The 23,160-nt window shown below is 39.7% G+C and overlaps 1 protein-coding gene across 2 annotated transcripts in view; it reads left to right on the top strand.

Annotated features, from left to right (window-relative positions):
- The window catches only part of LOC121518344 (periostin-like), a 29,928-nt gene extending 10,132 nt beyond the window's left edge, over positions 1-19,796 (top strand). The window contains exons 7-22 of one of the 2 annotated variants that reach the window (XM_041800592.1): positions 79-220; positions 2,889-3,101; positions 3,202-3,336; positions 3,535-3,683; positions 5,340-5,476; positions 7,860-7,990; positions 8,103-8,233; positions 11,689-11,791; positions 11,892-11,959; positions 12,053-12,098; positions 12,189-12,218; positions 15,408-15,737; positions 15,845-15,880; positions 18,868-18,954; positions 19,039-19,074; positions 19,215-19,796. In XM_041800592.1, the coding sequence (XP_041656526.1) occupies positions 79-220; positions 2,889-3,101; positions 3,202-3,336; positions 3,535-3,683; positions 5,340-5,476; positions 7,860-7,990; positions 8,103-8,233; positions 11,689-11,791; positions 11,892-11,959; positions 12,053-12,098; positions 12,189-12,218; positions 15,408-15,737; positions 15,845-15,880; positions 18,868-18,954; positions 19,039-19,074; positions 19,215-19,270 (1,830 nt within the window). In that variant the 3' untranslated portion in view covers positions 19,271-19,796. Of the gene's footprint in view, positions 1-78; positions 221-2,888; positions 3,102-3,201; positions 3,337-3,534; positions 3,684-5,339; positions 5,477-7,859; positions 7,991-8,102; positions 8,234-11,688; positions 11,792-11,891; positions 11,960-12,052; positions 12,099-12,188; positions 12,219-15,407; positions 15,738-15,844; positions 15,881-17,430; positions 18,835-18,867; positions 18,955-19,038; positions 19,075-19,214 lie in introns of those variants that run through there. The other variant, XM_041800593.1, reaches the window with a different exon arrangement.
- Positions 19,797-23,160: the final 3,364 nt, after the last annotated feature.

The following is a 23,160-nucleotide window of genomic DNA, read 5'->3' as shown; positions in this document are numbered from 1 at the left end:
GCACTTTTACTTTAAAATGTTTGACCCAGTTAAGTACCTTGAAAATGTTCCATATGAGACATTTTGTCATGCTCCCAGGCTGCAGCACTGGCGTCTGGTATGATGGACAAGCTGGACCAGCCGGGACAGTACACGCTCTTTGCCCCGACTAATGAAGCCTTTGACAAACTGGCGCCAGGTCACCTGGAGCGAATCATGGGAGACAAGGATGTTATTGCAGGTACAGAGTTCATACTGTACGATATACTGATGATTAGATAAACACACAAAGGAGTGCTCACACAGGATTCTTGACAAGACTGGACTACTCTCTTGGTTGGCATCTTAGCTTTTTTTGCTGAGTCACTCTTAGCATGAGTTTGTGACGTCCTTGATGTTTTTAACACAGAACACAGTTTGGGTAGTCAGCACACCATGGCCATCGCCTCAACCCCCTGCATGAGGTGAGCCCAGAGGGTGGTGAGGCCAGTTTGAACCCAATCAGGCCTCATATGGGGAAGCCAGGCCATCAGACTCTTGCCGGCAAGACCCCTCAAATTTGGCTCCAAGGGGGTGTCCTAGGATCCCACATTACGGTGGTTCCCAATTCGCCATTTCATTTGGTTTCTTGACTCACTCTTTGTCTAGGCCCTCCCATCTGGGAGGAAATCTTGAGATAGAACTGGGATGTGCTAGAGGGAAGTATATGCCATCTGGTCTAGTAATGCCTCGGGATCCCCCACAAGAATTTATGAAAGTCACTAGGAAGAGGGATATTTAGCTTGACTTGCTTAGCCCTGACTCAGCCTCAGATAAGTAATTTAGTGGAAGGATGGGTGCCCATTTTAGAACCAAGAGGAAACCCCAGTTGCTGGAAAAGGGAGCTCTATGTAAAATTTGGGTTCCGACTTGAGTCCGTAAATAAATTGTCACCAAAACCTAAGGAACCTTATTTATTGGGTTGTGATAGCGCTGGGAGTTGTTGTGACATTGGGATCCTTGCGTCAATCACATTTAAGTGTCTTATCAAGAAAACGTGAGACAAAAACCTCCCCGTAACTTCCTAGGCCCAATCATCTAAATTCATTCAACAGGGGCAGAATTATATCAAAATGGATTAAAAAAGAACTATATAAAAAGCAAAGCTCAACTAGCAAAGAAAACAATACACAAAACCGTCCCTTTACTTTCCCATCCTGTTCCAGATCCTACTGAGTGATTTACAACATGCAAATTAGCCTAATGTCAGCATGCAAGCTTGCTTAATTTTAAGTTAGCATCTATGAGTGCTAAATAACTATTCATATAGAGCATCAAATTCCTAAACCTATACCAAAAGCTAGCAAAAGATACAGAGTAAATTTACCTGAGTAAATTTTACACAAATTGAATAAAATTTTACTCTGGAAAATATAACATTTGGTCCTAGTCTATTTGGAGTAAAATTTACTCCGCTTGCAGAATAATGTTTTTACAGTTGTTTTTACTCTAAATAGTGTTTTTATTTAACTCTAAATGATGATTATGTACTCCATAATGAACAAAATAAAAACAACTCTATAGCAATTGTACTCACTACAGAGAAATACAGACCTTAGTTTACTCATCATAGAGCTGTTTTTTCTTAACACTAAGTAATATTTAGTCCTTTCAGAGCTGTTTTTCATTCCTTTCAGAAATGTTTCCTACTCATTACAGAACAATTCTACTCCATTTACAATTGAGTAACGCTTATGTAGAACTGTATCTTACTGTGAATAGATTAATCTTCCTCTTTATAAAGAGCTACATTTCCTCTTAATAGATAATTCTGCCTTTGCACCTATAAAGGGCATGACAACAAAGGAGGTTTTGGTTTGCTTATATGTAGTAGACATAGTGTTCTAATAATACAGAAACAATTATGATGAACTTATGACAAGGACCCAGGAGCAGAGCATGAGATATGGTAGTGAGTTTAAGAAGTTTATTTGACAACAACAGTGCAAATGATGGTGAGCTGGCTGGTGGTTGGCAGAATCACTGACAGTGAAATGGAGACACTGCAAAAAAAGGACAAAATGGAGTTAGAAAAGGCAAAAAAAAGTCACTGAAAATCACTAGATTATCAAAGGTTGAAGAGGAGCCAGGTTACCTGATAAGAAGCTGTAGTACATAGGTGTCTGAGAGTTCATCATCAGGTGAGGCAGTCTTGATTGCAAAGGATTAGCTGCACCTGGGACAGCTAACGAGCTGCAGCCGTAACCAGCCATGAGTGACACCAGCTGAGCTGGAACTTAAGTGGGTGTGGTTAAAGTTCTACTCCAGCAGAATTTACTCTGTATTTTGACTCCAACTCTGGTGGTGGCTGGTAATAAATGCACTCAAAAAGAGTAAATTTTACTATTTTTGAGTAAAATATTCTTTACTCTGGAAAAATTACTCCCCAGATTTTCCTGTGTACCAAAACAGTCTTTCATGGTCAGCATATCCAATTCTTCATAACATCTCTTCAGAAACCATTGAGGGTGTTATCAAGACTGTGTCCATGTTTTATATAGTCTATTTTGGAACAGACTCCAAAGTCAAGAATATCTGGATCCTCATGCTTTGTTTAGACTAGCAGTGTTTGAGCCAGACAGTAGTTTCGCTCACGGTGAGACAAAAATTGCACTTGAGTTTGTTTGGGTTTGGAGAGGTTTTTATTTTGTTATTGCAGTGCTTTTTCAAGCCAGCTCTCCTTGCTAAGTTTGACAGTTGGACTTATCTGAAGGTGTAATCCCTTAGTTAGATGTAGACAGTAGAGCATGAATACTTACAAAAAGTTGAAAGAAGTAGGAAGAATGTATAACTAATCACATGAAATCCACAAAGTCTATAAAAGTGTTTCTCTTCCTGTATCTCTCTCTGGCCTTGTCCCTCTTCCTCAGCTCTGGTGAACTACCACCTGCTCAACAGTGTGCAGTGTTCTGAGGCAATCATGAGTGGGACCATATATGAGACGGCAGAGGGCAGCAACATCGAAATTGGATGCGATGGCGACAGTTTGACAGTCAATGGCATCAAGATGGTGCTGAAGAAGGACATTGTCACCACCAACGGAGTCATCCACCTCATCGACAAAGTGCTCATCCCCGACTCAGGTAAAACACAGTAGGAGATAAATTCAGCTCCTTTGGCAACAGTTACATCTGCTCACATTACTGGAGGTCCAAAGTATGATTCTTCTGTGATTCATTTCAGCCAAGGAGGTGATGGAGCTGATGGGAGAAACACAGAGCACCTTCAGTGACATGGTGTCTGAGCTGGGATTAGCCTCTGCTTTGGGTCCAAAGACGGAGTACACACTGCTTGCTCCAATCAACACTGCATTCACAAGTGAGTGGAAATCAAAGGAACTTCTTTTTAGTGTTTAACGTAGACGTACATACATTCAAGTGTGTAATAATTACAAGGGCATGGGCCGCTGCGGTGTAGCTACAGCTTACATTCAACAAGGAAGTATGAACTAGGCTTTACAGCTGTTCATATGACTTGCTACTTCTGATCATGTGTCATTTTTTCTGTGTACATCAGAGGAGGTCATGACCACTGACCAGAGTCTGCTGAAATACATTTTGGAAAATCACATTCTGAAGCTGAAGGTCACACTGAGTGAGCTCTACAATGGTCAGCAGCTGGAAACACTGGCTGGCAAACTGCTCAGAGTCTTCATTTACCGCACAGTAAGTAGAGGTATATCTTTTTAAAGGGATATTTTTGAAGTTAGGTTGTGCAAAGTGCTTGGCGATAGTAGGGGCATTAGCCTGCAGTGATTTCAGTGAGCGTTGCTGCTTAAAACAGGATGTGCTTGGGTAAACGAGGCTATGGGTACAGTTTCTCTGTGTGATTTAGTAAAGTAAAAGTAAAAATATGCCAAGAAACAACGTTGGTTCCACTGTGCACTATATTGAAATTTTCTCAAGGGTTTTATTCTTCACCCAAAAAGCACTATTTTTCAGTGCAAGCTTTGGCTACATGCTTGTCAGCTTCAGCATATCTGAATAGCTTTTTGGGTCTGTAGGCTTTGACAGAGTAAACAGCAAGTAACCAAGCTAAAACTAGTTATTTCAGCTTGGTTTTCTACGTCAACAGCTGACACATTGTTTTCATATAGTAAATATCTTATGTCGGCAGCTTGTCTGTTTTTCTGCCATCAGAAGAATAAAGTGACAGCCATAAACTTACTTGGATGACGAATTTCCCCTCAGCTCTTATGGTCAGGGTGGGGGTTTTTTCAATTTTTCTATAGAAAGTTAAAGCGGGTCTGCAAAAAATGACATTCAGTTAGGCAGGGAACTCTGGATGGGGAGTGATGCAGGCTGCAGGAGTCTGTGAGCCACTATCCTTGATCAAAAATCTCCCGAAGAAGTGTTTTCAGTCCCACTTATGAGAATAACAGCTTTCAATGACATCAGCTCCACAGTTTCCACACCAGTGGTTAAGTCAGGATCTCTCCTGCTAACCTGTCTCCACGCGAGTTTCTCCCCTCTTTCTTTCCATTGAGTCCCCATCTGTAGAGGTTTCTCTGAGTACTCTGCTTCATACAAGTATCCCCTTGTATTCACAGTATTTACATCATCATCAATTGAGTTGAAATCACTCATTTCAGTGCTGTTTTAGTGTACTTACTTGTATCCCTGATGGAGCCCAAAGACCCCAACAGTTGTTGAGATGTGCTGAGGCAGAAGAACACATAGCCAAAGCCTGTGTTGCAAAATAGTGCCAAACATAGAGGCTTTCTGGGGGAAAAATGAAATGCTTCAAAATTTTTTGATATAGCACAAAATTAAGCCAGCGTTGTTTTGTGGCCCATTTTAACCCTTTAACTCATTGAATTATGTGGAGAAATTATTACCATCTGCTGTGCTGTATAGCCTAGTTTCCTCAGTCCTGTTTGAAGGGGCAACGCTCTCTAAGATCACTGGAGGCGAATTTCCAAGTACCTTATACAACCCAACTTAAAAACAGATAAATTTCCCTTTATGTTCATTTTAGCAACAAACACTAAAAAGAGCACAGAAAACAGAGGAAAGGGGAAGTGATGGAAAATCAATGGAGATGACTGGTTTACAAACTGAAAATCTGAAATCTATTACCAGATCCCTTACTGGTTGTTAACATGACTAATCAACTGTAAACTAAAGTGATACAAAGTAAACAGTTGAGTTCTTGACGGATGTTTCTTTTTCTATGAGAAACAATTGCTTTGATTTCATCACATTGTGTTTATTCCTTATTTGTAATTAATCACAGTCAAATAGAACTGCTTGACTGTCTTTAATCCCCCTGCAATCTAAATACATACCAGGCCCATTCTTCAATTATTCTTCCTTTGTCAGGCTGTGTGCATAGAAAACGCCTGTATGACACGTGGTGGTAAAGAAGGAAGTAACGGAGCGCTCCATGTGATGAAGTCACTCATCAAAGCTCCTGAGAAAACCATCTATGAGCGACTGATTGCTGATGGACGCTTCAAGTAAGAGCCATTTCATCATTACAAACTGTTCCTAATGCTTTATAACCCTTCAAAAGCATATTCTTCACAATTTGGCCAGGTTGCAATGCTACACACCTGCTGTTCGAAGGAACAATTTCACAGAGACACAAGATCCCTCATGTGATCAATCATGACTTCAGAGGAATAACAAATACAGAGGATGATCAATGTCCTCAGCTGGCTGTCCTGGCCTGTGTTCTGTTTTGCAAATAAAAACAAAAATGAGAAGAGAACATGGGTGAAATCTTGGCTGAGAAGACTGTATTTGTGTTTCTATTCTTCAAGAGAACTGATGAATCAGCCCTCAAAAATGTCCTCTGAGTTCTTTTAATTTTGGGTCAGGTGGTAAAAAAGACACAACAAATGTGTTTCAACAAGCACTTCTTCAACATGGGAACAAAAAGTGGAAGAACGTGTTATATACATGAAACTTTGTATTAACCTGGCACACCAGATGGATTTGTTTCCCATTCCCATCTGGTAAACCACTCATACACAGCATTTTGGAAAGGGCAGAACCTTTGAAAAAAAAATTCGAACGGGGATTGGATGAACGTTCTGTTTGTCACATCTTTACGGGCCAATCAGAGCAACAAAATGTGACGTAGCCACTAACAGCGTTCGCTACTACAGAGGAGTGAACTCCATAAAGAGCTTTATAACGCAAACCATGGCGGCTGTAGACATGTCAGTACACGACTTTTGTCATTTTTTAAAAAGAAAACAACTCACTGCTGTTCTTTGCTCTTCTTTCATTGAAGAGATGTCGTCAAGTTCTGATAAAACAGACGCTTTAGCAGCATCCACACTAATGTCTTCCACCATAACTGCACTGCGCCTCTTCTCGCTGCTTGTGTACGTCACGACCTCCGCCGCTCCCCAAAGTACTGCCCCTTGTCACTGATTGGTCCTGTAACTTTCTAACCAGGCCCAAATGGTTCAGACGGGAGCTTTGCAATATGGATTTGCCAGTAAGAAATACAGAAATGGGCAAATCCATCTGCTTTGCAAGGTTAACTTTGTATGTGTTGCAAGTAAAACCTTCAGAGTAAGACATACACAGCTTCCCAGAAAACATTAAACCCTTCAAAAATGTAACATCTGCCCATACATACATATAAACTCATATGTAGAACATAAAAAGCATAAACACATCAAACTAGGCCCTTATGACTCTACAGGAAAAAAAATTGAAACCAGATTTTCTACCAAAGTGTATCAAAATTCTAAAAAGGTGGAAATCTGCAGAACATTTATGCATTTTAAAATATCAAGTACCAAGCACATATAGAGCTAAACAATACAAACTATCACCCCATAGGAGGTGCTTGTAAATCTTTGTTGGTCAAGCACCTTAAGAAGTTGGATCATTTGAGTGTGCTCCTATTTTGGCCCGTGTTTCAACTCACCACCACCTGATCTCCAGTGAAGGGACATCTTAATGCTTCAGCATACCAAGACATTTGGACAATGCTATGCTTCCAACTTTGTGGCAACACTTAGGGGAAGGTCCTTTTCTGTTCCAACATGACTGTGCTCCAGTGCACAAAGCAAGGTTATAAAAACATTGCATAATGTGTTCATTGGGGGTGAGATTGTCTGACCTGCACAGAGCCCTGATCTCAACCCAAATAAGCACCTTTGGGATGAACTGGAATGGAGATTTGGAGCCAGGCCTTCTCATCTAACACCAGTGCCTTACTTCATAAGGTTAAACATTTGTGCCTTTGATTAATCTATGAAATGGAAACATAAATGGTGATACTAAACATGAGAAAAGTGAGGAATTGGTTTGAAGCACAAGGAGAACATTACTGCCTTTATATAAAATCGTTGACCAAAGGTCTTTGGCATTTCTACTTCTATGACAGTATTGGCACCAGTAGATGCAGATGATAAGCAGATGTTGGTTACTGGAACACATATCTCAATCTGAACCTCATCATTTTACAGTCTCATAACCATAATCCCTCAGTCTGTAATGAGCACCACACAGATGGTTTGTGGTTCAGTTATGACATAAAGTTTAATCTGGTCTCATAATTGAAAAAAGAGACATCTTTGTGCCCCATTTGCAGAGTTTTTCTTTCATTGGGAAGAAAAATATTTCTTAGTGTTAACTGTTGGGGCTGTGAAGATTAAAGAAAAGTAGTTCACTGTGATTAAAAAACAGTAATTGACCACAAAATAGTGGATAAAAAGATGCAAAGTTATCAGGACAAAGCCTCTATAAACCAGTTGCATTAACCCACACATATACAAGATTATTGATGCAAATGCATTGTTGTTTTTCAGTGAAACGATGTGTTGGTTGCAAATAATTCTTTCCTGTCTTGTTTTTTGTTGCTTTGAATAAATATAGGATTTTCCTGTCACTGATGGAGACGGCAGAACTGACTGATCTGCTAAAGCAGGAGGGCTCCTACACCATCTTTGCACCCACTGACGATGCCTTTGATGGCCTCAGTAAAGAAGACCTCAATCTACTCAAAAGTGAGTGTCGCTGTCAAGCTAGTCTGTTACAAGCCTCAGGGATTAATGATGAATCAAACAGGAATGCTAAGTCTTCTGCACAGAATCTGATTCTGGTCTTCTTGTGCTGCAGGCGACCTGAATGCTCTCAGGGTCATACTGCTCTACCACTTCAGTGATGGTGTCTTTATCAACGGAGGACTGGAGGGAGGAGTTACAAATCTGCTTAAAACCCTCCAGGGCAACAACCTGCAAGTTATGTCTGTATGTACAATCACCCATTTATTAAATATTTGTGATGAAATCCAAGCAGATGTCACCATTGTGGGAAATATCTCTAGTCATGGATATATGGGCATTACCTGACGAGCAAGATACTATTTTGTTTTATTTACTGAGTCTCCCAGTTAATGAAATAGGCTGAATCATCATGAGATGTACAAAAACATCCTCTCTGCTAAGACAAACTTTCCATGTGGCTCTCCACTCATGTTTTAGTAAATAAATGTTGTCCAGTTCTGATTAAACTGCTGCTTTTTTACAGCTACATCCAAGCTAATTGCAACTAGGGCAGTAGCCATTCTATACACTGGCAATTCCCACCCAAAGCAGGCCAAGAGAAGAGCATAAACATCTTTTCTGACATGGAAAGCTTTGCGTTTGTTTTTTTTTATATGTTATTTCATATAGAAACATTGTCAAGCCCTGATAAAATGGATTATATACTTAGCTACAGCCAAGCTAATCACCACACTGGCGGCAGCCATTGCTATTGGCTTTCAGTACAACTAAACCACGACAGTTGCTACTGCCTTGTTTTCCTCAATGGACACTGATTGGTCCAAACCCTTTTTTCAATTTGGTACAAATTTGAGCTTTTTAAGATGGATTTGCCTGATGACAGACTGGCAAATCCACCTGCTTTGCAAGGTTAAAATGGGCAAGCAGGGCTAAGGCTAAGTATTTTCATAATACTTTGAAGGGACTGTTTTAAATTTCAGTAGAACTTTGAGTAGCAACTGAGCCAAATGCATGAAAGATTCAATATGGAATATTTCCAAAGGGGTTTGTTTTTAATAGCCCAAGCAGTGTAGCATCCGCTTCTGTTCACTTACATAGTGTAAATGAGTGAGAACACACCCTTTGATTTGCTGATCATCTAAGCTAAGTATATTTAGTTCATAGGCGTCCCACTTTTGACTAATAAAAGCATTAGACCAAGCTCATAGGAAAGTAAAATAGCATCTCCAAACCAAAGAAACAATCTTGTCAGGACGGGGGGGGGGGGGGGGGGGGTAGTGGGACACAATTTTAAACAAAGCCTTTCTTGAAGTTATCCTAGATGGACAGCCAGTAAAGTCGTGAATCATCTAACCATAGAAGGACAAAACAAAAGACCAAAATATAAACAAGTTAAAGCCCATTAGCTCACATTTCCTTCACTGCTGCAATGCTACTAACTGGAAACTAAAACTCTTGGGGACATAGGAAAATCACTCCTTTAATGAACACAAAGGGCATCAGACTAGTGTGAAAAGAGATCCAAAAGACTGGGATGAAAACCAGCACATTCAAACTTTTATCTTTAAGCAAACAGGAAAAGCTGGGAAATGGTCCAGACTGGTTAAAGACCAGCTTGAGCGGAAGCTCACATTAACTGACCACACAAGAAAACACACAGGGGTTCTCTCACTATACAGTATCTGATACCAAGATAATGAGTGCTGCGACCCAAGGGTTTCTATAAGCGAGCAACACCTGGTGCCAATCAGTGTCAATCAGCCACTCACACACCTGGCACTGCACAAATTATCATCACTCAGTGAGTGGCAAGCATGATCTGCCTCACACAATTTATTTAGATTGACACCGTGAAATAAAGTAGATTATTTCTCAATTTAAACTTACCACAATTGCAACTGCAATTCTATTAGCCTTAAGTCTTAATGGCAGTTTAAGTTGTGTTGATTTCAAACTAACACACAAAGGCTTCTGCTGCCACTGTCTGCAGTAATTCTGAATAAACAAATGTAGTGCTACATGAAATTTAAGACATTGAGAAATATGCATTATGACTGATTTCTGTAGCTGTGATCAAAGCAGACCAAACATACCTGTTAACTGTAATACAATGTTGTAATTCTCCACACAAATGCACACCATAGGAATATTATCCAACCACAGTTTGACCAGTAAGAACAAATAATCTCCCTACAGAAGTCAAAACAAAAGGACTTTTTAGAAAATATTAAGAAGCAGGCTTTTGACTAAACTGTATAACAGATATGGTTTAAAGACTTCCACAAGTTGGCACTTGGCATTTAGGGTCCATTCACCCTGGGCAATCAGTACTATATCAATCACATCTGACCTCCAAATCCAGTGTGTTTGACTAGCGTAGCTGCCACACAGTACACTCTCCTGGCCTGGCACGTATGAACGAGGTGGGGTTATGAATGGTATGGTTATTTACACTAGAGCAAGCACTGGTATGCAACATGGATGTGATACACAATGGATGCAAATTGCTGCATGATAGAGAAATCCACAATTTTTAGAGGGCCATATCTGAAAACCAAAACATAAAGTTTTAGTCTTCTTTGTATTTCTCTGTAGTATTTCTTCTTTGTTCTTTGTAGTTCTTTGTATTTCAACACTGTGCTGACTCAGAGGCCATGCATGTCATGTTTAGGCACGATGATGTACAAGACAACCATGATTAGGCATAAGCAATGTGCGCGCAGGCCAGCCTGGGAAGGGGGAGGTATATAATGCTTCAGCATGGTACAGGGCTACAGGGTCGAGTGTGGGTGCGCTCTTGAGCACTGCGGCTGTCTGCACCTCATTGAGCAGTCAATTTTCACCTCAGCAGAGCCAGAGACAACAGAAAGGGAGGAAGGACAAACATCACAGAAACAACATGCAGCTTTCTGTGAAGTAGGCTATAGGAAACTGGAAGTTTAAGAAAAGCAGAGTCTTGTGGGGCATTAAGTTATCAAGTTTTAAAGTCACCATTCAAGCCAAATCTCTCCTCACATTCTCATTTCAACAATAGCATCAAAGAGCTAATGCTAATCCATTACTTCAAAGCCAGTTATCTCTGGAGAAATGCCAAACGTAATAAAACCTGGCTTCCTGTCATTTCCATCAACGCCCTCTATGCTATTCACCCGCCTTTCTCCACCTCCTGTTCAGACACTCTCGTTTGTTTTCGTCCACCTTGCTCTTTTTTATCAGCCTTCATGTCAGCTTTATCATCATTCACCCATTACCTACATTCTGCTTTCCCTCTTTCTTGTCATGTGCTGTGCCGCATATCAGGTTATCAGCAAAGGTTCAATACCAGGTCCACAAGACTTCCTTTATAGACTCAGGAGAGCTTGTTTTAGATAACTTACAGCCAGGAGAGTGGGCCATGCAGGCCTTAAAACACTACAGTTTTGATTTTTATTCCAGAGAATTGGAGGGAAACTACTCCCCTTGTTGTTCCACCTTCAGCTACACCTCCACAGACAGGATAAATTGCAAGACATAATCATAAATGGACTCCCAGATCTCACTCTGGGAACATTGCTCAGGTTTTATCAGTTTACCTGACAGCAAAAAAGTGACCAAAAGTGTAAATTAATTTGTTTTGGGGAAAAATACACTTTTTACTATGTTGGACTGCTTTTCCCTTTAAAAGTAGATTAACATATTATTTCTTCTGTTGTTGCCAGGTGAACAACTCCATTCATGTGAACTCTGTAGGTGTTCCAGACAGTGACCTGATGGCAACAAATGGTGTGATCCATGTGGTGAAGAATGTTCTCTATCCTGCGGGTGAGAGCAGTGTTCATTAGTATACATGCATGCAACGTGAGCTCTGTGCTGGGATGCATTAAGCCATTTTTTTTTTTCTGATGATGTATATTACTTACAGACCTTCCTGTGGGCCGCCAGGACCTCCTGGTTCTCCTGAAGAAGCTGATTAAGTACATCCAGATTAAGGTGAGGAATGAGAAAATCCATGAGTGAATATGCCAAGATAAAGTCAAAAGTAGCATTATTTCATCTTTTTTTCTCAATCTGTTTTGTTTTTAGTTTGTATCTGGATTTTCTTACACTGAGATCCCACTCACCTTCATCAGTAAGTTCATTGTCAATATCCACCATGTTTGTGTGGCATCAAAATATTATTGTATCTGCAACAACATAACCTATTTATGCTACTTTACAGAGAGGACCATCACCACTTATGTTGGAACTGGTAAGACCACATTTACTAATCGCATTTTTAAAACTTTCTTTTATTTTAAGAAAAGATTTTTTTGTGATTTAGCCCCTCCACAGGTGCATTTTAAGAACCAGAGACGTTTCAAAGATGATTAAGTGGACTTCCTCTGACAGGCAAATCTAAATAAGGAATTGGAGCACACAAGTCATGTCTGTGTCTTCATTAGAGTCCAAAACCATTGAATTACCTTATCAAGTTTTCACAGTGCATTTGTCTCTGCTACAAATGGTGTAATAGAAAGAGCATCTCTCAAAGTGAAATCCAACCTACAGCCACATGCATTTTTCATGCATTTCAGCTCCAGTCTGGCCTCTATCATTTTTCTTTTCTTTCTCCCCCTCGTTTGTCTTCGTGTTCTTTCTTTAAGTCCACTCTGATCTCTTGACATATTTAATCAGCTCCTTAAGGGATAAAGGATTCAGGGTTTCAAGGCATAAAAGGCTCACAGACAAGGACCCTCTGATTTATTCATTCAGTTGGGCTCAGTCCAGTGCACAGCCATGGAATAAATAATTCTTGATGTATTTGGTAACATGGGAGAGCTGAATTCATTTTTTCAGTGGTAATTAGTCACATTACATAGAAGTCTGGAACCTCCAGAGTTTTAGTTCAACTATAACGCCTTTTTCAGACGGGGCTGAACAGTGTAATCCTTGGCTGTCCTGATTCCAACTTTAGAGTTACTAAACTTAAATCGTTACATCATGATGTGTGTAAGCAAATGCACAAAGACTTTCTCTATGTGTTTGGTAGATGTTTAATTTCCATCTTGTAGCATAGTACAGATTGAACAACATCACCTTAAAAATAGCAGTGTAAAGGGTAATGTCTTACAAAGTAGTCCTTTAGGGTTTTCAGATTACTTTTGAGATATCAGAGTAGGTAAGGTGTGCGTTTTGCAATGCGAGTAATTTAGAACTGTAAAAACTCATCCACCCTACCAAAAGCAAATGCAGGTTTTTTTTCTCTCCTACCTGATGACGTAAGGCAGTGGTTCTCAAATGGTGTGGCAAGGCACACTAGTGTGCCTTGAGGTAAGTCTTGGTGTACCTTGGGAATTTGTACAACTATACGTTATTACTTCAACTTTATGACAAGTCTGGTAACCAGGCCTGCCCACAGATCTGGCTGGACCCCTGAAGAAAAAAATAGAGAATAGGCCCTCACCAAGTTGTGAATTATTTATGATATCAGTGCATGTGTTAGATCAGTAGCACTGGTGCTAGCATCCTAGCTAACAGTTACCTCATTTAGGGCTGAAAGCATGGCAAGCTATGATTGGGTTGAAATTGGTGTTGAAATTGCTATTTTTAACCTAGTTAACCAATTTTTCTACCAATTTTGTCACTCTTTTGACACCGTTTTGCAACTTCTTTTTGCCACGTGTAACTGATTTTTGCCACCTTTTTCCCACATTTCACCCATTTTGGCCTTTGGCCTTTGGCCACTTTTTGCCCAATTTTGCAACATTTTCCGTCACTTTAAACCCCTTTTGCCACTTGTAACCCATTTTGCCACCTTTTTGCCACTTCCAACCCATTTTTCCCACTTTTTACCCATTTTTGCCACTCTGCCCATGTTTGGCCACTTTTTTGCTACATTTTGCCACATCAGCCCATTTGTTGTCTTTTTTTGCAATTATTCAGTTTTTCTCAATTAGAGTTGTTTCAGTTTCTGGCCTCCTAATGCTTCTGCATGTTATGACCAAGCTATGAAGTTGTCATTACTTTCCTAATCATTTAGATCAGTGTCTCCATCAACATTGTTCACATTACCAATAACATGTAATTCTGTTTAAAGGGGACTACATTTTTTAAAAAGGCTTTATCTTACCAAAGCATAAATAAATAAAACAAATTAGTTGTTAAGAGTGTTTATTATTTAGGTTAAATATATTGGGTATTACAGTTTAAATTAACATTGGACGATGATTTTGCTGACCTCCATGATTCCCCAGTTGGCTTGGCCCCAGAAAGCTCTCCCCCTTATCCCCCCTTGTAGGCGGCCTTGACGCTGACATTATTTAAAGTCTATTTTGAATCGTTATGAATATGGTGTGCCTTTTGATTCTGACTTAACCTTAGGTGTGCCTTGGGCCGAAAAAGTTTGAAAATCACTGCCGTAATGTAAACACTACTGTGTTGGTTTGCATGCATAGCTAATGTATTAAGATTGTAAGATGGCAGCAGAGAGGATGGCATTACACTTTGAAATTATCCCTCGTGCTTTGATTTTTTTGGAAGGCAGGGATGAGAAAGAAATATTGGTGTAAAAGCTCAATCAGTTAATCAGTCTTTATTTGCGTAGCCCCATTTCAAATCCAAAGTTATCTCAAAACACTTTTCAAACAGAGTAGATCTAGTCAGTGTTCTGTTGTAGTTTGAATATAAACCCAACATTAATCCACCATGAGCTCAGCCTATAGATTGACTATAGAAAAGGAGTAATTTGCTCTGGTGTACAGAGCAGTGTGGATGCTGCTAAAGTGCCAGTTTTATCAGAACTTGACGACATTTCTTTGTTAAAGGAAGAACAAAGAACTGCATTGAGTTGTTTTCTTTTCAAAAACGACAAAGTCTTGTACTGACATGTCTACAGTCACCATGGTTCGCATTATGCAGTCCTTATGGAGTTTACTCCAGCTCGGTTAGTGGCTATGTCACATGTTTTGTTGCTCTGATTGGCTCTGAAGATGTGACAGACAGAACGTTCATCCAATCACCCTCCAAGTTTTCAAGCCAGGTTACAGATGACATCCTTTGTTTGAAAACAGACATGAATCTGGCCTTTTTAACAGAACTGGGCTGTGTATCAGGGGACTGTCGGCTCTTTAATACAAACACGTCAGCCTTTTTCTCTTTGTTGCTCATAAAAACACTGTAACATTAAAAATTCAACACTCTGCAGCAGAAAAAATCAAAGAAGTGAAAGTATGTCCTTGGCTGAAGTTCCTGAAGCAGCTGTGAGGCTTCACAGAGATACTGGCCTCTGATGGGAATTCACTAACCAGAGAAAAATGTGTTAATGGATTATGTAACATGTCACATTTTCTTTTTTCTTTGTTTCATGTCCAAATCAGTCGACAATATTCATTTAGGACCAAACTTGTAAATGTTTTATAAAATATCTAACGTTACTCTTGATCTCTGTTTCTCTCTATAGTGCCGGAAACAAAGGTTATCAGACTCATTGAAGGAGAACCATCCATCACCACCGTGACCAGGGTAATCAAGAACGAACCCACTTTAACCCATGTTACCAGGGTGGTCGAGAACCAGCCGACGATCACCAAAGTCACCGAGAGTGAACCAACACTCCCCAGGGTGGTGGTTGAGGGAGTACCTACCTTCACAAAGGTTACAAGGGTTGTTGATCATGACCCTTCACTTACAAAAGTAACAAGGGTCATCGAGGGCCAGTCTTCACAGACTAAAGTGACCAGGGTCACTGATGGAGAGCCCTCTATCACCAAGGTCACAAGAGTTATCGAAGGTCAGTCAAGCAGTTTTTCTAACTTTTAAAGCAGTCTTAATTAGAGTCAGAATTCTGACATGGATCATGAAATGTGAATGGATTTAACATCAAGTTGTGTTCAACAGGTGGTGATCGTAATTTGGATGGAAAAAGAAAACCAGGTCAGTTTCTTTCAGTCCATTAGCTTCTTTCTGGAGCATGATAGATCTAGATCTAAGATTTTTCATGCATCTTCTAACAGCTCTTCTAACAAAGCATTTTCGTGTTTCGTTGGTGAGCTTAAAGTCTGTGTGACGCAAAATTAAAAAAATCTAAACGAAACATAAGATATCAAGAAGTTGCTCTTTAGGCTTTACGAAGGTTTTCCATTGTTTTAGATGTTTGTCAATATGGCTGAAATCGACTGATACTGATGTTTAACTAGTGTTAACAGAGCATCCCTAGAAATTTGGCCTGGTAGTTGTTCGATGGATCATCTTCTATTGTAAATAAGTTCAAAATACAGCTTCTTATTGCTTTACACAGACCCTGATAAGACACTATTCTCATGGTGAGCACCATTTTAGCCTTTACGTTAGATTTCGCATTGGTAGGTTGTAATATGTTGAGAATTAAAACCATTTTGGCCGTATTTAGCAATGATGTGATTACTTTGCCTTTCTTGTTTAGGCTGCCCCTGTTGGCACCAACCTTTTTCCTTATTCTGAGCTGTTGTGCCTAGGTACCAGAAAAGTTCCAGTTGCTTCCTGTGCCTTTACAATATCTCGCCTTCTTAAACGTTTGATATTGATGAATATAGTCAGTTTTTGTCCAAAGTTCCCCCATAGTGTAAAACATGCCCAAGAAAAACAGGCCATTAAGATATAATTTTACCCTTCTGAACAGTCCTATTTGACTGTAACATATGATTCATCACTGTGACACTCAGAGGGCCAGAAAAGGAAATAACTTTGTAAATGTTAGTTGAATAGTTGGATAATAACAAATTGAATTTAATAACATCCTGCAATAAAAGGCAGCCAGATATGCTCAAACGCTCCTATGAACACTGTTCCCTATGATTGTCCTGGATATGATGACATGGTTTGGCAAGCAACCATTCAAAACAGCACCAGCTCATTCTGGTTAATGATGTTTTCACAGGCTTAGTCATGATGCTATGGAAGAAGGGCTTTCATTTTGTCTGTCCATCTACTGGTTAGGCAAACATGCATCTAAAGCCAAGCGCATGCTGCTCTACTACCCATGGTGCATCATAAATTTGGTGTCTGTTCATGTCTATGGTAGGTTTCTTGTCTTTAAGGCAAAAAACCTGTTCCTTCTCACTGTCTCTAACGCTGCTGTGAAGTGTTGCTGTGAGCAGTGTGCAAATTCACATCTATTATTTTAGGAAGTCATTTGCAGATTTTAGGATAAAGCAGTTAAGCTTTTCACTGCTTTACCCAACTTGCAGCTCAGTTTCTGAGCCAAGAAGCATAAATCAACCTCTTTCTCTAAGCTGAGTGGCACCTGCACACATGTACTTCACAACCTGTGCATAAGTTTGTGTATGTGTTCATAAATACCGCACTTTCGTGCTTGACTGTCATGGCGGTGGCGGAGGAGGTGTTTCGCAGGGTTTATGCACCTGTAAGTCTGTCTGTCTGTCAGTCAGTACAGTTGCTAAGTCGATAAATGACTTTCAACCTCCTTCTCCGCTGCCCGTCTGAAGGTGGAACCAGATTCACTGGAGCAATCGAGCCTTATATCATTGAGGGTAGGGTGTTTTCACAGAACTTCTTTCTTCCAAACAGGTTTTTTTTCACATGAATGCATCCATTTCTACTTGAAATAAAACATGTTAATTCATAAGAAAGAATATATACAGTCAGGGCTTGACATTAACTTTTTGCACACCAGCCACTGTGGCTAGGGGTTGTCCGAAGTTACTAGCCACCCAACATTTTCTCTAGCCACAGTTTCATTGTAGAAAAATTACATTTTATGAGCAAAATCTGATATGTCTGAGGGTAGACAAAACAAATCAGGGTTTTAATTTCCTTGCTCTCTATCAACTATAGGCAAAGCACTTATTTTAACTGTTGGCTGATTTTGATGTACTCTTATTTTCCCTGGTCTACAATTTTCTGGATATTTTCTTAAGGAAACCATTACTCACAGCAAAAACTACTTCATCTTAGATTTGTCTTTATTGAAAATATATTTATACTTTTAATGTAACACTGAGTATTAATCAACTTTTATCAAGGAAATTAAAGAAGGTGACACAACTATCTTTATTTTCACTCAAACAAATCTCTACCAGAAAATGCGTCAAACCCCTCACTTCCTCTGTATCCCTTTAAAGTCCCTGTAAAGTGAAATTGAAACTTTGTGTCTTAACACACTAGATATCTAGATAAGTCACTGATCAGTTCATCTGATGTCTGAAAGATATAAATGCTGTCACTGAAAGTCAGCAGTCAATTACATGCTGTATTTTTGTTCATTGTGAGGTAAATTTCTCAAATTTATCAGCCACAGTGGACTGCAGGTCATGAAAAGTATCATTACAGAGAGGTTTGTGCCAGAAAACAGTAAATGATTCACTTTATAAGTCTCTATATTATAAATTAAAGCTTTAAATCTGTTAAAATAGTAGATGACTTCAGTTTGCAGATAAGTGTTTATTCTCCAGACTTTAAAAGCATTCCCCCCTCTTAAATGGATTCCTAGCGTCTGCCCTGCATACATGTTTGTGGTATGTTAATATTTATGTCACTATTTCTAAAGTGCAAAAGCTGTTGTGTCTGTGGGAAAAGACACACCAGCACACAGAGAGTCTGAGCAATTTTGCAGTCATTTCAAGAAAAACTGCCCCCAAATCGGCCTCATTGCAGTGAGAATCTAATTCACAAACACTGGTGCTAACAGCCAAGCGCAGTCAGAGGGAAACCTGCCAGAGTGACTAGTGGGAGTCACTTGGATGCCCATCAACAGTAAAAACCACTCACATTTAGTAGGTTGTTGGGTGTTGATGTCAAGCCCTGGATGTTAAATTTTAAGGTAGAAAAGAGTAATGTACTTTTAACTCAATGCCTTATTTTGTATGTCAATGGACAATTTTTGTTTGTCTTTATTATCTGATAACTCTGTTTTGAATTTTCAGTCCCAGATCTCTCAAAGATCACCACAATCCATGGGAACCCAAATCTGCTTGACGAGGAATCAGAGAGAATTACCAAGATTATTAAAGGTCATTACTCTTGACTGCAGATCTGCACAAACACCTATGCATAAAGAAGCTCTCAAATGACTTTGTCATGTCTTCACTTTTCAGAGGGAGGCAAATTCGCTGCTGCCAGGAAATCTCCAGGTTAGAGAACAGTTAGACAATCACTAATTTACAAAGTTTTCTTTACTTTTCATATATCTTTTCACCTTAACATGCTTTTGTATCCATTCACATCTTTGATCCCTTTCCACCTACTCTGTATCCAATCTCTACTTCTGCAGCTGGAATGAGAAGAAGAGCAAGACTGGTCCGGCGTCACCACAAGCCAAGGGAGTGAATCCAGCAGAGAGAAGACACCTTCAGGCTCATCGCAGTGACTGAATGCATCTCCAGTGCTCCTGGCTGAGCACTGAAGGACTGAAAAACTGTGGACCAAAGATCGAATCAGTTTAGCTTTTTCTTTGCCCAAACCGAACAATAAAAATGACTGTTTACTTTTCCATTTGGAATATTCTGTATGTGATTGGCATGGTGTGCAATAGCACTGCAGTGATGGTAGAAAAAAACATGTAAGTACCAGGAGTGTGAAAGGGAAATATGAACTTTTTTATGGGGTAGATGCTGTGAGATATATTCTACCAGTTTTTTTGTGAAATGTTTGCTTTTCTTTTTACTGTGTCTCTTTGTTAATGGACGGATAGGGAGGATTTTTGTATCCTATTTTTGGTGCTCACATTCTGTGCAATGGATGCATTAATGATTGATGATGATTAATGATACAGTGTCAGCTTTCTCCACTACTAGATGCTGTACTGAACCTCTGTAAATAATCTCATGGTCATTAAAAATATGGTGAATTTTTATGACGTTTCAGTAATTCTTTACAGTTCCCTAACTGAATGCACCCAATGAAACCAACATTATTTACAATAGCTAACTCACCAAGCACTAGCCAAAATTTAGATGTTGAAACTGGGTCTAGACCTCTAAGCCCTCATTTCAACCACTTTTCAATGGCCAGCAGCTTTAACAACAGCATCTCACAAAACAAATGTAACACTTTAAACTTTGCAAAGTTTTTCATGTGAAGTCTTCAAAAGAGGATTTAAATTATATTTCTAACAGAATTTCTCCAAAATCTTTTTCCATAATTTGGTTAAATCTAGTCCATGTATAAGACTCTGTACTATTATCAAGAAGGTCTTTGGATTATCCTGGAAAGCACCATGTCCAGTGTCGAAAAGATGTTAAAAAGTGGTTCAAAAGTGAAAGTGAAGATTTAGCTGAACATCAACATGTCCAGAAATTGAGTTAATTTTATAATTTCCTAAATTTGTTTATCATGGCGTTTCAAGAGTGCCAGAATGCCACGTTTTCGTAGCATTTCTCTAGATTACAACACCAGTTCCAAGAAAGTTGGGGCATCTTGTGAAATGTAAAGACAATGCAATGTTTGCAATGATCACATAAACGCACATTTTATTCACAATTGAACCTAAACATTCTACCATTTCATGAAGAAAGTAGCATGTTCTGAATTTGACGGCGGCAACACATCTCAAAGAAGTAGGGACAGAGCTGTCTTTGCCATTGTGTAATGTCCCTTCTTCCTTAACAGCGGTTTGCCAGAGTTTTTGGAGAGGAATGTTGTCCCATTCTTGTATGATGCATGCTGCTCAACTGCCCTGGGTCTCCCTTGCTAGATATTTGATTTTATGATGCACCAAATGTTTTCTATTGGTGAAAGGTCTGGACTGCAGACAGACCAGATGCAGACAGATTCTTCTACTGTGAAGCCATGCTGTTGTAAAGGATGTCAGTTGTGGTTTAGCATTGTCTTGCTGAAATATGCCAAGGTCTTCTCTGAAAGAGACATTGTCTGGATGGGAGTGTATGCTGTTCTAAAACCTCTATGTACTGCTCAGCATTGATAGTACCTTTCCAGATGTGTAAGCTACCCACACCATGGCACTATTACAATTCCATACCATCAGGCATGCAGGCTTTTGATGTGTGCTAACAAAACGTATGGTCCCTTTCCTCTTTAGTCCACAGGGCATTGTGCCAATGGTTTCCAAATGGACAAAAAATAGAAATCTTGATTCATCTGACCACAGAACAGTTTTCCGTTCTGCCTCAGTCCATTTTAAATGAGAAGACTGTGGTGTTTCTGGATCATGTTCACATACAGCTTTTCTTTGTATTATACAGTTTTAACTTGCGTTTGTGGATGGTGCAGTGAACTGTGTTGACAGACAATGATTTCTGGAAGTGTTCCTGAGCCCATGCAGTGATTTCCAGTACAGAGCCATACCTGTATTTAAAGCAGTACAGCCTGAGGGCCTGAAGATCAGAAGCATCCAATACTGACCTTTGGCCCTGTCCTTTGAACAGAGATTTCTCCCAACTCCCTGAATCTTTTGATGATATTATATATTTGTAGATGGTGGGATATTCAGTCTTCCCAATTTTACAGTGAACATTTTTCTGAAATTTCCACAATTTTAAAATGCAGGGGTTTTTTTTGCAGATTGGTAAACCTCTGCCCATCTTTACTTCTGAGAGAGTCTGCCTCATTAAATTGTTCCCTTTATACCCAGTCATGTTACTGACTTGTTGCCAATAACCTTATTAGTTACAAAATACTCCTCCAGCTGTTTTTCATTAGTATCTTTTACTTTTCCAGCCTTTTTGTTGCCTCACCCCTATGTGTTGCTGCCACCAAATTCAAAATGAACATACATTTTCATGAAACAGTAAAATGTCTGAGTATCAACATCTAATGCAGTTGGCTCCAAGGCTAACCCATCATTGAACTCATCAGCAGGAAGTGGCAAGCAGGCACTGGGGGTCTGGCTGGGGTCTAGAAGAGTTATAGCCTTTATTACATATATTTAGTGGAGAGTTAAATGAGGCTTAAGGCCTTTCATCATTAGACACCCTCATGAAGGTGAGTCAGCCAGGGAGGATCAACTCCCTAATTTTTCATCCTTCTTTCCCCATTCAGTATCCATGAGAGGCCTTTTTTGTCTTTGAGCAATGTTTTAGTCTAACAGATGACGGCCAGTCAGAAAGAAACACAGCGATCCAATAAAGATAGAAACTAAAGGGAGACAGCATGAAGGAGCTTTATGTAATTGTTTCAAAGTCTCACCCTGTTTCAACACTTCTGTCATATATTCAGGAGTGCAGAGATTTTTCTTCAGCATTATTCCTTTCACTACAAAAAGTCACATTTTTCACCATGGTGAGTGTCCAGGCACCAGATATCTATTGTCTCACAGCAAGTTCTCCAGTTTTTTCTCAACAACTCTGACACGATGCCTGCATATTTAGGCCTTTTTCATTTGTCGGCCTCCCAGGTGGTAGAACGTTCCTGAAAATGTCATCAAAATCCATCCACAACTTTTTGAGTTATGTTGCTAACAACCTAACAAACTAACAAACAAACGAACAAACCCACCCGATCACATAACCTCCTTGGTGGAGGTAAAAATAGGGCCATTTGCACTTAAAGTAGAGCAAAAGATGTTATGAAACAAAGCTATAGAGACATATCCTTCAAAATAAAAGCACCTTATAGATTGTCTACAACATATTTTTCTCCAGGCACCCACTGAAAATGGCTTTGCGACCCACTTTTGGGTCCTGACCCAACTGTTGAAAACCAAGGTTGTAGAGGACTTTGGAGGACATTGAGGGCAGAAATGGCTCATGCAATATTACCAGTCCCTCACACATGCCGCTGTCTTCTTCTCTGATGGTCTCATTGGGGTTCTCACTGAGATGGAGATTAATCACCTCTAATGAGCGAGTACTTGGTCTCTCATCCATCTCTTCTGAATAAATGCAGTCAAGCATTATCTGCTTGATGAGACTACATTCATGTCCATTACATAAAAACCTCTGCCAGCTTTGAGGGATTGCATAATAGTTACACCATAACATGCCGGCCTGCCATTAAATTACACAAGGACTAATATATTGAAATCATATTTTCCCGCAGTATATCATATTTTCCTTCCTAGGAAGAAAACAGGATCCTGTGAAAGAGATTATGAAATAGTTCTGTCTCTGTAGGGCAGCTTTTCGCAACATCATTAAAGAGATCCAGAGGAAGATGGAGTTCCTACAATGACTGCTGTCACAGAGGGCCGATAACAAGGTGCCTGTAAGAGAATGTAAGCATGCAGCGCTATGGGAGAACCCTCAAAATCTTTGTGCTAT

This window comes from Cheilinus undulatus, linkage group 12, assembly GCF_018320785.1.
Source record: "Cheilinus undulatus linkage group 12, ASM1832078v1, whole genome shotgun sequence".
Taxonomy (NCBI): Eukaryota; Metazoa; Chordata; class Actinopteri; order Labriformes; family Labridae; genus Cheilinus; species Cheilinus undulatus.
This window is presented reverse-complemented; position numbering and strand designations above follow the sequence as displayed.